Below are 15,687 nucleotides of genomic sequence, written 5' to 3'. Positions count from 1 at the left end.
CTGGAAGGTAAATGGAAAAAAAAAATTGTATCTGTATATTCATTTATTAAAACCTGATGTGAGTGGGGCCTACATGCAAAGCCATTCATAGTTTATATATGCCAAATATGTATAAATCATATAATTCAGATGTAAAAAAATTAATTGTAAGTAAAAGGAAATTGTTCTTTGGTAGAGTACATAGCCATCATTTGTGTGTGGGATGGATGGGACATGCTCCTATCACCAAGTCAGCTGAAATCGCTATACAAATCACACAGCGACAGTGGTAAGGAACCCAAACTGCATCAGGTGACAAAAATGGATGAAAAAAACATGGGAGAAACCAGCCTCAGTCCGGGAACCTCAGTCTGAGGATCTGTCTCAAGGGCTTGTCTTTTCAAGACCTTAGGTGACTGTGAAGGGCTATGTTGTTGTCGTTTCTGGTTGCAGGTCCACCATCATTAGTCCACAGACTAATTTTAGCATAGATGTCATTCAGTGTAACAGTTCTGTTTGCCCTAATTACAACTTATTCAAGGATTTGAATTATAGAAATGTTATGTGTATGCTAGGTTAAAGACATACCTCCCGAACATCGCTAGGAAGACTGTTTGGGTTTGGGTGCTAAATAGGAAAAGGCACTAAATTGCACAGAAATAGCAGAAAAAGAACAATCAATGGAAACTCAACTATTCTGCTGTAAAGCGGCTTTAGAAAACAATGGTGTCATTATTTTCTATGTACTTAGAAAATAGTACACAATGTACTTAGTGGTGGTTTACATCAGATAAAGGTTACATTTATTTTGATAGTCTAGTGTAGGAATGCATGAATTTACTTTTCTGCATTTGAGTTTCAGAGCATGTGTTGTAATGTAGAGATATTTATAAGGTGTAAAAACAGCTTTAAAAATGCTAGAAATGTGGCTTTCAAATGACAGATTGCTATCAAATAGCATGCCAACATTTCTAACTGACGATGAAGACTTGACAGAACATCCATCAAGAGTACCAGCATTTGAGGTTATTTCGTGTGGAGGTTTTTGTTCTTTTAATTAAAACCTCTGTTTTTCTGAATTTAGAAGGAAGTGAATTTAGTAGGAAGTTGCTAGTCATCCTTTTTTTTTTAATATCAGCTATGTATTCTGTTAGTTTTGTGAATTGGTATGTTTTGTCAGGCCTCAAAGAAATATAGAGATGAGTATCATCAGCGTAACTATGTAGAACTAAATCCATGTTTCTTAATGAGATCTCCCAAGGGTAACATGTGCAGGTTAAAAGCAATGGTCATCATACTGAGCCTTGTAGTTCTTTATACCGAACTTGTGATCTATATGATTCCTCTTCATTTACTGACTTGTGCAATCGGCCATTCTATGGTAGGGATGAGGCATTTGTGGCTCAATTTCACATAGATTAGAGACAAAGAGAAGGCTTTCTTGCTGGATGCCCCTGTTTCCTAGACAAGCCTTTTTGACAAGATGTCGTCGATAGGTTTTGTACGGCGATATAGCAGTTGGCTTATTCTTTATAACTTATACTTAGTTTAGTATACCTATATGGTAACTTGTAGTATACTTCAGTTATTCCCAACCAGGGGTATGTGAGCAGGCTCCGGGGGTATGTGACAAGATTTAGATTTTGCTCCACGTGTTTAAGGCTGTCCCGTCGCATAGGCAGAATAGGCAAATGCTAGGGGCACTGCGCAACATGTTTTTGCAGCATTGAGTATTGTAGCCAATCACAGGCATGTCTGTTGAATGTAATGGCCAATTAGAGGTATTTAAGTTACCGATAGTAAGAATCCGCTCAATATTCCTCAAAATGCTGAATGAGTTTCCGTTTAGGGAGTAAACATCTGGGAGTGGAAAGTTCTGCTGGTGATCTACACCACAGTGTGCAAATTAAAGGACACAGACGCAACATCTCATTTCTATAATGACCATGCAATCTATCAAGTGCAGTGCAAATTTGCGTAAGGTCAAAACAGGCAGAGTGAACTAAAAATTACGTGGTTTGGCAAACAGTATGTTCTGATAATGTCTTCCTCTGGCATTCCAAATAAATTAATACAAGTGGAAATAATTCTCTCCCGTCTACCACACCTTCTCTGTTATCTGTGGAGACTCCTCCTGGCAGAAACAATCGCAGCCTTGTCAAGTGCAAAATGGGTAAGACATGCTTTTTAGGGTGTTAACTAATGACGCAAACACTAGTAAACTGAATACCACAAACCTTAGTAAATCACCTTGCATGATTCATTTAAATACTCTCCACCCATAAATTTTGCGTCTGAAAGGGACACTCCTACAAATGCATATGCAATAAGGTCAGCCAAAAAAAATTACTGTCTGTCACTAATGTTTCACTGCGTATCTTTAGTAAATCCTGACAGCATTTTTTTTAACGCCAAAAGAGGGTTTTGTGCTGGCACAAACCACTAGTAAATCTGGCCCTTATTTTGCAATTTAGCCACATTCTGACTTTTCTTAATATTCAGTACAAAAAAGTACTAACAAATATGAATGTCTAAATATAAATTCAAAAGCAAAACTTGTGGAAAAAAGTAAGGACTGGACATGGCTAATGAACCAATAAGTGCTCCTTTGCCACCATCTACTAGTAAAAGTAATTTAATATATTTTTTATTTTTAAATAAAAGTGTTTGTTTTCCATCAAGTGTAAGAATTCATACATATTAAAAATTACAGTTTTACAAATGGGGAGACTGGGGGACAGAAACTGTCCCCAGATTTGTCCCCCAAATAATGTTTTTGTTTATCCCAATAAAAATATTTATATAAAAATATATATAAAACATTTAAAAGTGCTTAGTACTCAGTACTAATAATCTACACAACATTCTCTTCCACTCTTCTTTTGCTGTTCTTTTTAACTTTCCAACTGATTATGGTGACCATAGAGAATCCGCTCAAATTAGGTTGAACTCTTTGTCCTGCCTCTGTCATTCCATGCACAAGAACATGCTCTATCACAGTAGCTCTCATTTCATCTGAAATGTCTGTTCTTGGTCTTGCTCTTCCTCATCCTCCTCTTCCTCCACCTTGTATACACACTCTTCCATACCTCTCAGATTGATGGAAGCACCCATGCCATCTGTGCACTTTGAACTGGCTTATGTTTTGTACATTCACATATTTAGAAACAAGTGTGAACAGTTTAGAATTATTGTTTGTAAATGATGACAGCCGTGTTGCAGTTGTGCTTAACTTTTGCTTTCTTGTGTTTAGGGTTTTGCATCACAAGTTTATCACAGTGCAAATTGTGTTTTAGTGAGTGAGAATGTGTTTAGAGTTTTGCAAAAAAAGTGTGTGAGATCTGCAAACAGTGTCTAAACTGCCTGAACTTGTTTAAGGTTTTGCAGAAAGAGTGATTTATTTGACAAACTGGTTTAGGCTATTGAGAATTTGGTTTAGAGAGTGGGATTTAGTGTCTTAGCAAATGTGAAAAACTGTAAACATGTTCAATAATCTCAATCATTGCCTGGTTCATTGTGATGAAGTGTATATCTCTTCACAATAATGATTTGAAATAAAGTGAAAATCATAAACAAGCCTATTTATATTTAACAAGCATTTAATTATTTATTTTAATAAATGTATTTTGTCCAGTCTTTCACCCACAACATTGATTATTTGATTTAATATGGATGAAGTACTTATGTTGGGAACCATTGTATACTTCAGAGTATAGTTGCAATACAAAATAAAAACTAATTATCCACTACTGTTACACTTAAAGTACACTAAAATTATACTTTTAGAAAGTAAAAAGTTGGCCAATTTAGTCCCAATAAGTATTGAACTAGTACACTTACAAGTAAACTACTAGTATATTTATTTTAGTATACTACATAAAGTATTAATATACCTGAACTTAAGTTTACTTAAAATAAACTTTAAGAGTACTTATTTTTTGTAGGAATACATCATTTGGAGAGAATCACATGAAGTCCCTTGGAGGAGTATTTAAATTCTCCTGTAATTTTCAATAAATAAATAATCTAAATGCCCAACTTCCTGTTAGATTCCTGTTTTAAATGTAAAAATTGTCCTGCATGATGAGAATGATATATGTACCGAGTCTGGTGACGGTAGGTAAAACTGTCCCCACCACTTTAGTCAGAAAGGGCGCTACAACCCCACCCCTCACCACAACCACTCCCATGTTTCGACTTTCGGCTGACAACTCTCTGTTTCTGATACTGTTTAGAAGTTTTTTTTTACTCTCAAGCACCAGACATATTGATTTCTAGATTCAAATTGGATGTACACCTGATGATATACAAAAGAAATTCAGGGCCAAAACCTCAGCGAATCAGATGGTTTGATCTGTTGAGGCTTTCAGAAAGGTCCTCTTTGTAGACCACAAAACAAAAGTGATAGTCCACAGAGAGAGAGAAAGAAGTAAAAGCTGTGCAGCACTGTGGAAACAGATGAGAGATGAGAGAGATTTGATACTACTGTGGTTCTTCATGCATGTTTGTTCTCAGACTACTGCACAATTCTCAAAGGAGCTAAAGGCTGAGGAAGGAAACAGCCACAAGCACCATTTCTGTCAACAGCACACTAGACAAAGATGAAAAAAGTGAAAGAATAGAGAAGAGGAAAAAAGGAACCATTTAAAATGGTTAACATACACCCACACACTGATTCTCAATGTCTTTAGTTCCTGACACTCACGTGACAAGGGTATATCCGCTGTGTATGCTACAGACAGGTCACACCGAAGCCTACAGCTGCATACAGTGTGGTTCAATGAATAAGGAGGCATGATGACATCCAATAAAAACTTTAAAGCACCTTTAAAACAGCTGAGCAGCCTGGACAGCTACATAATCGACAACTCTCAAAAGAAGAAAAACATACTGTGGCGACGACGCTCTTTCAGCAGTGCCAAAAATTCGAATACTGAAGAGATCAAAGATGGGACATTGTCATGCAGTAAGGTGGGACAATCAACATACAGTGATATAATTTTATTATATCTGTTTCTATGGCAACATGAATGCAGAGAGTTTACAACTGTAGGTCTAACATTCATTTTGTCAAAATATTCTAAAGGAATGTTAATGGATTTTTAAAAAGTTCAGTTGCAAAAATATTTTCAAAAGTTGTTCAGACATTAATTAAAAACATGCATTCCTGCCGGATTCTTGCAGTTTTTCAAAATTTCAGATTGTTTCTCATTAGTAAATAATCTTTGATTTCATCTGAGAATTACTCTTTTGCAGCTGCACAGAACACACTCAACATCTCTAGTGGATTATACCGATCCTCAGAGGTAAGACTGATTTACTGATTCACTTCATTGTGAATTTCTTATCTCTCATGCAAATATTCATCGCACATTTCTCATGTTTTGCGCAGAACAATGGTTATATTGGAGAAACAAGACAATGAAGACTTTGGATTCGAAGTTCAGGCATGTTTTATACTCATAACCAATGTTTCACACTGCATCGAATGCACTTTTTTCTCACATAGGTGCATTTTCACATTAACAAGTAAACTTTGGTGATTCATCATTTCATCATTCATCATTAACTGTGGACCTGATCCACTAACATAATACTAAGACAAAATGTCACAATTCCGCCTCTCTGCATTTTAAATGATACATATTGTTTTGTCTTTCAATATGTAGCAAATATTCTTTGGTTAGATGCTATAAATGCTACTTCCTTTGATATTTTGTGTCTAAACTCAGAATTTTTTTAATAATGGCTTAATTGTCCAGATACATTTTGGGGCCATTGTACACACACAACCAAAACCAATAGAACAGGCTCATTAAATACTCCATTGGGATGTATGTCTCTCTGTGCAGACATATGGTCTCAAGGTGAAGAACAGCAGTATGGTGGAGATGTGTACATTTGTTTGCAAAGTGCAGGATGGCAGTGCAGCCGAAACTACAGGTTTGACTGCTGGTGAGCAGGTTTTCCACTTCCTCTTCTTAGAGTGTTATTCACTCCACCCATTTGACCTGACCCTGTTTACATGGCACTTTCCCACAAGCCTACATGCCATCTACATTTAACACAGCTGATGTATTGCTCTCTTTGGTCTTTGTGGACTGTTATTTCACACTTTCTCGCATATATATATATATTTGTTTTTTCAATAGACAGCACCATAATCTGTCTGACAATTTACATTTTAATGCATTATTATTTTTATATTACGATTATGTTATATTACCATTTATAATGTTTCCTGAGGTCCACTTATTATGTACATTTAAAAAAAAACTTTTTTTATACATCAAAACAGTCATAATTGGCCATTTTCTACCTAGTTTTGGACCCTCAGAATCTTATTTATTTATTTACTTATTTATTTACTATCTCTCTTTCTCTCTCTTTGATAGGTGACATCATATTGTCAGTAAATGGATTCAGTATTGAAGGATCTACCCACCAGCACATTATTGAGTTGATTCGAGATTCCACTAACATGCTGAAGTGAGTATAAGTATCAGAAACAGGATGTTTTTTTGTGTTCTATGGTCATGAATGACGCCTCAAATAATGCAGCTTGTTAAAAAGATTAAGATTAAGTGCTATTAAGTGACTGGTCACTTAATAGCACTTAATCTTAATCTTTTTAACAAGCTGCATTATTAAATGCATCTTCCCATAGCAGGAAGATGTTCTTCTTTTGAGAGTTATCGATTATGTAGCTGTCCAGGCTGCTCAGCTGTTTTGAGTGCTTTAAAGTTTTTATTGGATGTCATCATGCCTTCTTATTCATTGAACCACACTGCATGCAGCTGCAGGCTTCAGTGTGAGCTGTTTGTAGCATACACAGCGGATATACCCATGTCACGTGAGTGTCAGGAACTAAAGACATCGAGAATCCTTTTAATCTCATGGAAGATAAAAAGGATGGAAAACAAAAAATCCTAGGGAGACCTGGGGCCAGCTGCACCTATTATTTATGAGTATAGTAAGTCTACTTTAGCAGGATAAACTGAAATTCATGACATTTCAACACAACTTCTGCTCACAAATTTGTAGGCTGCTTTGGATCATTGAAGGTAAAAGACATATTATGCAAATACACACTTTCCGGAGAGCTTGCAACCTACTAACTACGAAAAATGTTAGTCAAATGCAATGTAACCAAAATTAAGTACAAAATTAGTTACAAAGCTAGTAGTTATTAACTCTCTACTGTGGACATCTTCATTCAATGTAAGAACTTACTAATGGCTGGTGCAACCCTGATCCATATCTAGGGACAAAAAGACTTGACAAGAACTCTTTTGATGTGCCAATGTAACTTTGCCAAAGACTCTTTTGTGCAATCACCTAGCAACCACCCAGAACACCCTAGTAACCAACAATTAACAAATAAAAAAAGTAGTTTATATATTGTGTGGGTCTGATGTAACAAATGCAACAAAACTGTCAAAATGAAGAAAAAAAAAACTTTTGACCATCATATATTAATTCGAATTTTTCTCTCTTCTTGTGTTTTTATGTGAAGGTTGGAGACGGTCAGTGGGAGTGTTGTGAAGAGAATTGAATTAGAGAAAAAGATGCACTATCTTAAGGTGTGTATTTGTGCATGATTGTGTGTATTTGTGTGTGTTTACCACATCTACACAAAGCTGAAACTTTACTCAGAAAGACTGAGAAGTCTCAGGCAGTCTGTATTGTGTGCAATTTAGTGTATGTGTTTCCATGATGAAGCGTCTAAATTAATGCTGATCAACATACTGTACACACGTTCACCAGAATGACTCATAGATGCTGATCTCTGTTTCTGTGTTTTCCCTCGGCACAGCAAACCCTTCGTGAGAAATGGGTGGAACTGCAATCTCTCACACTTCAGGAAAAACGTCTTACTCGAGGTGAGAAAAAAAAAAAAACTATATACAACTGTTCAGACAGTTAAAGGCCACTGTCTGACAGAAGAGAGTATATCTCCCTGAGAGAGTTCCAGTTGGATTTGCAACATGGATCTGAAACAAATTAATTTACACGAATAATGCACAAATGATGAATGTGTAAAGGTTTACATCCCCTTGGTTCTTTTTATGAGGTAGCTTCCTCAGTGATTATCTACGGTTTGTATGGTTTGTGATAGTTGTGCATGAGTTCCTGCTTTGTTTTTGAAGGTGTTTAAAAAACGCTGCTTAAACAAAGTTGTTAAGAAACCCGCACTATGTCCAACTGTGTCCTTTGTCTGATATACTCTTATGCTGTACAGGATGATGTTGAATAACATTAGGATTACATGTGTCTCTGTCTGTGTTCCAGGTAATCTGAATGAAAGTGCTCAGCATCTGTCTGTTGACTCTCTGATGTCTCTCTCATCTCCAACTGGCCGCTCTGGGCAGCGTTTTTCCAGTGACAGCAGTTGCCGTAGCATAATGACAGATGATAGTGAGGACGGAGCCTTCATGTCATCAGTATTTGATGACTCAAGTCCGTTCAGCCCAACTGAGCCAAATGGAGGCTTCTTCCAGCTGGAAGGGGGGGCCTTGCGGCCCCTGACAAGAACACGCAGCGTTAGCCTGACCAGCAGTAACAGTTCACTCTCTCCGAGCTGGGAAAATTCAACTTCTTCCATGTTTGGGACGCTGCCAAGGAGAGGCAGGAAAGGTAGTGTCCGCAAGCACCTTCTAAAGTTCATACCTGGACTGAATCACTCCGTAGAGGAAGAAGAGGGCAGCTAAAACATAATTTCTACAACCATTGACTGCTGATCTGATGAATACTTTGACCTTGGGCAGTGGGAGATTCAACCAGTTTGAAATCTTCTGTTCTGAAAACATTATAGAATTAATGCAATACAAGAACTGACGGGCATTCATGACTTTCCTGCTTTAAGTGTTGAAATGAGGGGAGGAGTCTCACATGAGCATTACGGACTGCATGGCAGCAATCTTTGTGTTATTTTCTGTGTTATTTTTTTTTTCTCAAGGGACCAAAGCATTATGACTTCCCCAAGATTCAGCACTGAAATAAACAACTGGCATTAACCAAACTGAAAAGCAACTGCATTGAGATAATATTTAGAATTGTGCACATTGCTTCCACTGCTCTAATTGAGTGGTTTAGATTTCAGTCCCACAAACTCATGAATGTGTCCTAGATACTTGATCTTGTAACTAATCAAGATCTCATAGTCTCACATCTGATATCTATATCTCACATCTATAGATCTCGTATCTGCTGTAGCATGCAAATGTGAGGGGGCTTAGTGGTTGAAGACATAGGGGTGTGAGGAAGCCCTGACTCAACATAGGCTTGTTGCTTCTCAATGTTAAGCATGCACCTTGCTGCGGTCCAAAATGTCTTAGACTTAACACATTGCAAGTGTTAGTTACATTTTCAGTCTTTCTTCTAAAGTCCATTTTCTCATTTAGATTAACTATTGTCTTGATGAAGCAAGAATCCGAAAAGAATGTAGGCTACCTGAATAATAACATATCTGGTATAATTAGAGTAATACCACAGTATAAGGGTCTAATACTGTAGTATTAGAGTAACAGATTTAATAATTTAACTGGGGATGTTGCATTGCAAGACTCTGAGGCTTGTTACCACCAGAGCAAAATATAAATTAATGTCATGCATGTTCAGGGGATCCGTGAGAATATGTTTGTGCTAAATATGTTTGTGGCTTAAGTGTCCGCTAAATGACAAGTAACCATTTGATTCATTATGCCTGCAAGCTTACTGTGCCTAGTATAGGATTAGGTTTGAGGTTAAAGCATCTTGCATTCTTCTTGCAAACTTAATGCATTATTATCAAACTCATTTCTCTCTGTTTTTAGGGTTGTTGAGTTTGTTTAGGTAGTTAATGTTAAGATTAAAAATGTTTAACAGTGTTGTTTCAGGACCAACAAAACATTTTCTGCTTGTAAAAATCCATCAGGCTGTAAGTAAAAGTAGAGACAGTGAAAATACACACAGAATTGAATAATGCACAAAAATTATTTTGCTGCACATCAAGATCCCATAATTAAAACAATTTATATAGTATAGAATATTTAAGACAATTTATAGAATATACCTCTTATAGAGTATATTTTTATTTATACCCTGTTAGAAGTCATTTAATCCTGATCTCAGATTAGTTTAGATCAAAACTTTAAATCCTTGACTGCATGAAAAAAAGACTGCTCTGTAGTGAGTGTGACTTAAAAAAAAGACTGAGATGATGAGTGACAGAGCTCCAAACCACAGCAGGTATAGAGAAATTCATAACAGGATGTGGTCTGATAGAGGTGCTGCTACCATACCACCTTTTTTTCTTTCTTTCTTAAGTGATCCCTATAACAGACAGTTTTATTTAAACTAATTTGAAATCTATTAAAATTATTAATAATAATATAACATAAATAAATTATTAATATATTTCAACTAAATTTAAATATATTAATAATTATTAATTATATTCAATGCATGATAAATGTGAAAACCAATATTTGGCACGTGATTCTTTCTTTTCTTTTGTATTTTTATTTATTTATTTACTTTAATGATCATATTGAGAGGGGGATATTTTCATAAAAAAATTTAAAATAATAATAATAAATCCTATTGCTGTTGCTGCTAGTCACCTGCATACAACACAGGAAATGTGTACTTTTATTTGGTAATGCTTTAGATTACAACCCGCAAAGAACTACGGAAGTATACTGAATTTACGGTGTACGTTTCTGTAATTATAGTGTACCTATAAAGAACGTACGTGTAGGTGTAAGGGAATAATATGCAAAGTTTAGGGAATAAAGGGGTAACAACCTGTAAAATTATTATTATTATTTATACTGTAAGTATTTTGAAACTAAGAGGTACCTATTCTAATATTGCGTGGTATGTATGGCCTAAACAACAATCTTATGTTTGGGAATGATTTAGAAAGACGATATATACTTTTTATAATTTTATATTGGTATTTTATTATAGGCGTATAGGTATTTTTTAACCATGGGGTACACATTCTATTATTAAAGGATGGATATGATGCAGATTACTGAACAACAAAACTGGACATCTAGTGAAATTAGTTAATGATTTTCTGCTATGATTTATAGTTCATGAGTTTACTTACCTTATGAAAGCTTATTCATGGATTTCAGCAACTTCACACCAGCAACTTCTCAACACCACTATCACCAAATAACTTTGCATGATATACCATCAAGGTTCAATGAAGCTTAAAACAAGCTTACCTCTTTCCAGCTGTTCACAGAAAAAATACATGATACAACATTTGTATTTCAGTGGATGTATACTGTGGTGTTTTTATAGCAAAAAAAAATGTAGAGGGTTTAATTTGCCATCGAACAATTAAATTAAAACTAGTGCAATATTGTTCTCTGTAATTACTGTGCAAATATACACTTGTTCTGTGTTTAAGTCCAACTTGTTCCTCCCTTGTTCCATGTAGTTACAGGGTAAATACAACATTTGCGGGCTGTAAATTAAAGTGGTGCTTAATAAAAGATTAAAATTGATTACACCAGTTCAGAAAAAAGCAAAGTAACTCCATACTTGTACAGCTTATACAGTTAAATCAAATTCTTTTGAAAAGCTTGTTTAAGAATAAATAGATTTTGTTCAATTTGTTCATGTTTTTCACCCACTGACGAAGTTCAGCTATTATGGCCAAACCATCACGCCAATAAACTCACAGTAATAAACACTGAAAGTCAAGATTAAACTGTATTATAGCGAAATGACAGGATTTTACCGTCTTTGATTCTACCGTTTTGATCCACGTCCTCAAGCATCATTTTGACTAACATTAGTTCAGTTCCCGGTTTTACTGGTTTTAAAAGAACACATTCCAGTCAGTTTGAAAAATCTCTCTCCTCTTCGTTTCGATTAGTTTTCTTGTATTTTCTACACATATTCCTGTCATGAGCGCCGCAAACACGGATAGACTCTTCTCATGTGCCATTCCAGCTGTTTCCAGTTCGCATTCACCACATTCACTGCTCCAGTTTTAAAGTAACACACTCCAGACAGTTTCAAAGTTGTCCCTCGTCTGACCGCAGTAAAGATAGTTTGCGGTTTGATATTCAGATCTCTTTTGGCTATAAATACGCAGTGCGCTGTCATAGACATGCCTCTACTGACCCCTCTGTCAAGCTCCTGAAGTTTGCAGATGACACTACAGTCATCGGTCTCATCCAGGACGGAGAGTAACTTATAGACAGGAGGTCGAGCAGCTGGCTGTCTGGTGCAGTCACAACAACCTGGAGCTGAACACGCTCAAAACTGTGGAGATGATCATGGACTTCAGGAGGAACCCCCCTGCTCTCCCCCCACTCACCATCATGGACAGCACTGTGGCTGCAGTGGAGTCATTCAGGTTCCTGGGCACAACCATCTCTCAGGACCTGAAGTGGGACATTCCCATTGACTCAGGATAGTGATGTTAGTGACCCAGGGAAGGGTCAGCTGACCCGTAGTGAGCTGTGAAAGTTTTCACAGATCAGAATAGTGATGTTAGTGACCCAGGGAAGGGTCAGCTGACCTGTAGTGAGCTGTGAAAGTTTTCACAGATCAGAATAATGATGTTAGTGACCCAGTGAAGGGTCAGCTGAGCCGTAGTGAACCGTGAAAGTTTTCACGGATCAGAATAGTGATGTTAGTGACCCAGGGAAGGGTCAGCTGACCCGTAGCGAACTGTGAAAGTTTTCACAGATCAGAATAGTGATGTTAGTAACCAAGGGAAGGGTCAGCTGACCCGTACCGAACTGTGAAAGTTTTCACAGATCAGAATAGTGATGTACATGACTCAGGGAAGGGTCAGCTGACCTGTAGAGAACTGTGAAAGATTTCACAGATCAGAATAGTGATGTTAGTGACTATTGTTAGTCACAGTCGGTCCGCGTCAAGTTGAACACACCTACTAGTTTACACCGGTTACACTCAAGAGATGTGGCGCACACGTGAGGCTGTAGTGCTAATGCGTCCCAGCCCCCTTAGATGTAAGGCTACATTTACACTGGTGCATTTATGTTTTAAAATGAAAATTATCCTCATCATACTGGCGTTTCCACTGCGTTTCAAGCCGGCTTTCTACCATCTCCAAGCGACAGACCGGTCGGGTCAGCTAACCCGTATGGAACTGTGAAAGTTTTCACAGATCAGAATAGTGATGTTAGTGACTCAGGGAAGGGTCAGCTGACCTGTAGAGAACTGTGAAAGATTTCATAGATCAGAATAGTGATGTTAGTGACTCAGGGAACCGTTATCTGACAATAACTGCACTGTGAACGTTTTCACAGATCAAAATAATGGACCCGTAGTGAACTGTGAACGTTTTCACAGATCAGAATGGTGATGTTAGTGACCTAGTGAAGGGTCAGCTGACCCGTAGTGAACTGTGAACGTTTTCACAGATCAGAATAGTGATGTTACTGACCCAGGGAAGGGTCAGCTGACCCGTAGTGAACTATGAAAGTTTTCACAAATCAGAATAGTGATGTTAGTGATTTAGGGAAGGGTCAGCTGACCCAAACTGAACTGTGAAAGTTTTCACAAATCAGAATAATGATGTACATGACTCAGGGAAGGGTCAGCTGACCAACACTGCACTGTGAAATTTTTCAGATCAGAATTAAGTTAAGGGGTCAAGAAAGGGTTAACTGATACTGTGAAACTTTCGCAAATCAGAATATTGAAGCCAAGTACTCAAGGAAAGGTACAACAACCAAAACTTTATTGTCAAACAAAGTGTACAAGTGTATACGTGTATATGCTCATTTACCTAATGAACTGGAAACCGTTATTAGCGGACTTACCAAGAGGTTTACGGACAAGACCTTTGCTGTGAAAAAATTCACAGATCAAGCTGGTGATGACACCGGTTTCATTCCTCTAAGTGTCCAACTTTTGGAGGTATAGGCATTATAAAATTAAGAGTCGCTACTAAAAAAAACCCTGAATTCACAAATCATGGAGAATGATATTCGGTATTATTTGCATGTCTATGACAGCGCACTGCGTATTTATAGCCAAAAGAAATCTGAATATCAAATCGCAAACTATCTTTACTGCGGTCCTTGACCGCGCTTCGATTAGTTTTCTCCTATTTTCCACACGTTCCCATCTTAAGCACCGCAGTCACGGATTTCGTTGCACAAAGTACCGTTCACGTTTGAACTCACGTGACTTGATGCATGCTCTCATTCACGTCGAGCGCTTGGATTTAAACAATTTCCAGGGTGTTTTATATGTGTAGGCTATAAAAAAGTACACAGTGAATGTTTTTGCTAAATCACCTGCAAATATAAGATTGTTGTTAGGTCATACATTCCACGTAATATTAGAATAGGTACCCCTTAGTTTCAAAATACTTACAGTAGAAATAATTTGTAATTTTACAGATTATTACTCCTTTATTCCCCAAACTTCGCATATTGTTCCCTTATACCTACACAGAGGTACTGAATAGGTACACTGTAATTACAAAAAAGTTACGCTGTAAATTCTGTTTACTTATGCAGTACATTGCGGGTTGTAATCTAAAGCGTTACCTTTTATTTTACCATTTTGATTGGATTTCAGCATTATGTTGTCCTCATTTAGTTAGTTGGCAAGTGCTTTTATTAGAATCAATAATTGGATAATATGCATTTTCACAGTTCTCTCATGTTATATGATCTTTTGATGTTATATAATATTTAATATTTTTTTTGTATTCTATTTTGACTTTGCAGCTGGACTCAAACCTCTTTTTAGTTGTGTTTGTGTCTCAGTCCACATTACATTAGACGGGTCTTTTAGGAACACAATCAAATAAGTTCAATCATACACAGGTCATATTGTGCAACCCCAATTATTTAACGTTATATTCAATATAATTATTAGCTTTTCATCAGTTCACAATTCCCCTGCAGTTCCTTAATGAACCTGTTTGAGAAATCGTCAAGTTACCTTAATTTGTATACCGCTTTATACAATACTGATTGTGTCAAAGCAGCTTTACAGTGTCAAACAGGAAAATAGTTTGTCAATAATGCACTTAAACAATAACAAAGAAACCCTGATCTACTAAATAAGCACCATTTACTCAGAGTAAACATGTACCCAGATAGGATAAAAATAAATAATAAATAAATAATACATTTCCTGTCACGGTTCACACACACAAGGACACGGGAACGAAGGAGCGAGGAGACACGGAGTAAAGTAACTCAAAAGGGTTTATTAAACAAAGGCTGGGGATCACAGGACTCGACACATCAGGATGACAGAATGACGTTCAACGACTGACAAAGGACAAGAACTAGAACACACTTTAAATACACAGGAACTGATGAGGGGAAGACAAGGGACACCTGGAACTAATAAGACAATCAACATAGGAAAGACCTGGGAACAATGAATTCAAAACACGAGACAGAGAAACTGGAAGACGGAGCACATAGGGAGCAAAGACACACACAAAACCTGGCCCAGAGTCTGACATTACTCCCCCCTCCCAGAAGGCGTGTCCTCACGCCACCAAAACATCCAATGGGGAGGGGGGGTGGGCGCTCTGGAGACCTCTAGGAGTAGGGTTACCAGATGGGAGGCCTACAGAACGGGGCACCATGGTGGATCTGTCAGCTCTGGGCGCAAAAGCGGAAGAGGGACCACAGGAGGACATGGCGGACTAGGGAACACAGGAGGCCAAGGCGGAAGAGGGAACACAGGAGGCCATGG

At 37.3% G+C, this 15,687-nt stretch overlaps 1 protein-coding gene across 1 annotated transcript; it reads left to right on the top strand.

Annotated features, from left to right (window-relative positions):
• Nucleotides 1-4,523: 4,523 nt before the first annotated feature.
• On the top strand, nucleotides 4,524-9,314 carry LOC107685429 (cytohesin-interacting protein-like). The gene is made up of 9 exons (XM_016482001.1): nucleotides 4,524-4,631; nucleotides 4,718-4,950; nucleotides 5,236-5,285; nucleotides 5,372-5,426; nucleotides 5,832-5,934; nucleotides 6,375-6,468; nucleotides 7,496-7,562; nucleotides 7,796-7,862; nucleotides 8,272-9,314. Exons 2-9 carry the CDS (start codon nucleotides 4,774-4,776, stop codon nucleotides 8,688-8,690), a joined length of 1,032 nt encoding a protein of 343 aa, XP_016337487.1. The 5' UTR covers nucleotides 4,524-4,631; nucleotides 4,718-4,773; the 3' UTR covers nucleotides 8,691-9,314.
• The last annotated feature ends 6,373 nt before the right edge of the window (nucleotides 9,315-15,687 follow it).

This window comes from Sinocyclocheilus anshuiensis, unplaced genomic scaffold, assembly GCF_001515605.1.
Source record: "Sinocyclocheilus anshuiensis isolate Anshui unplaced genomic scaffold, SAMN03320099.WGS_v1.1 scaffold1070, whole genome shotgun sequence".
Taxonomy (NCBI): domain Eukaryota; kingdom Metazoa; phylum Chordata; class Actinopteri; order Cypriniformes; family Cyprinidae; genus Sinocyclocheilus; species Sinocyclocheilus anshuiensis.
The sequence above is the reverse complement of the archived record's forward strand: the minus strand, read 5'-3'. Positions and strand labels throughout refer to the sequence as shown.

Excerpts from the sequence above, each read along its gene's own strand:
- LOC107685429 (XM_016482001.1), top strand. The coding sequence starts at position 4,774 with ATGATGACATCCAATAAAAACTTTAAAGCACCTTTAAAACAGCTGAGC. Across the intron at positions 4,951-5,235 it reads GGACATTGTCATGCAGTAAG|CTGCACAGAACACACTCAAC; the intron begins GTGGGACAATCA and ends ACTCTTTTGCAG. Across the intron at positions 5,935-6,374 it reads AACTACAGGTTTGACTGCTG|GTGACATCATATTGTCAGTA; the intron begins GTGAGCAGGTTT and ends TCTCTTTGATAG.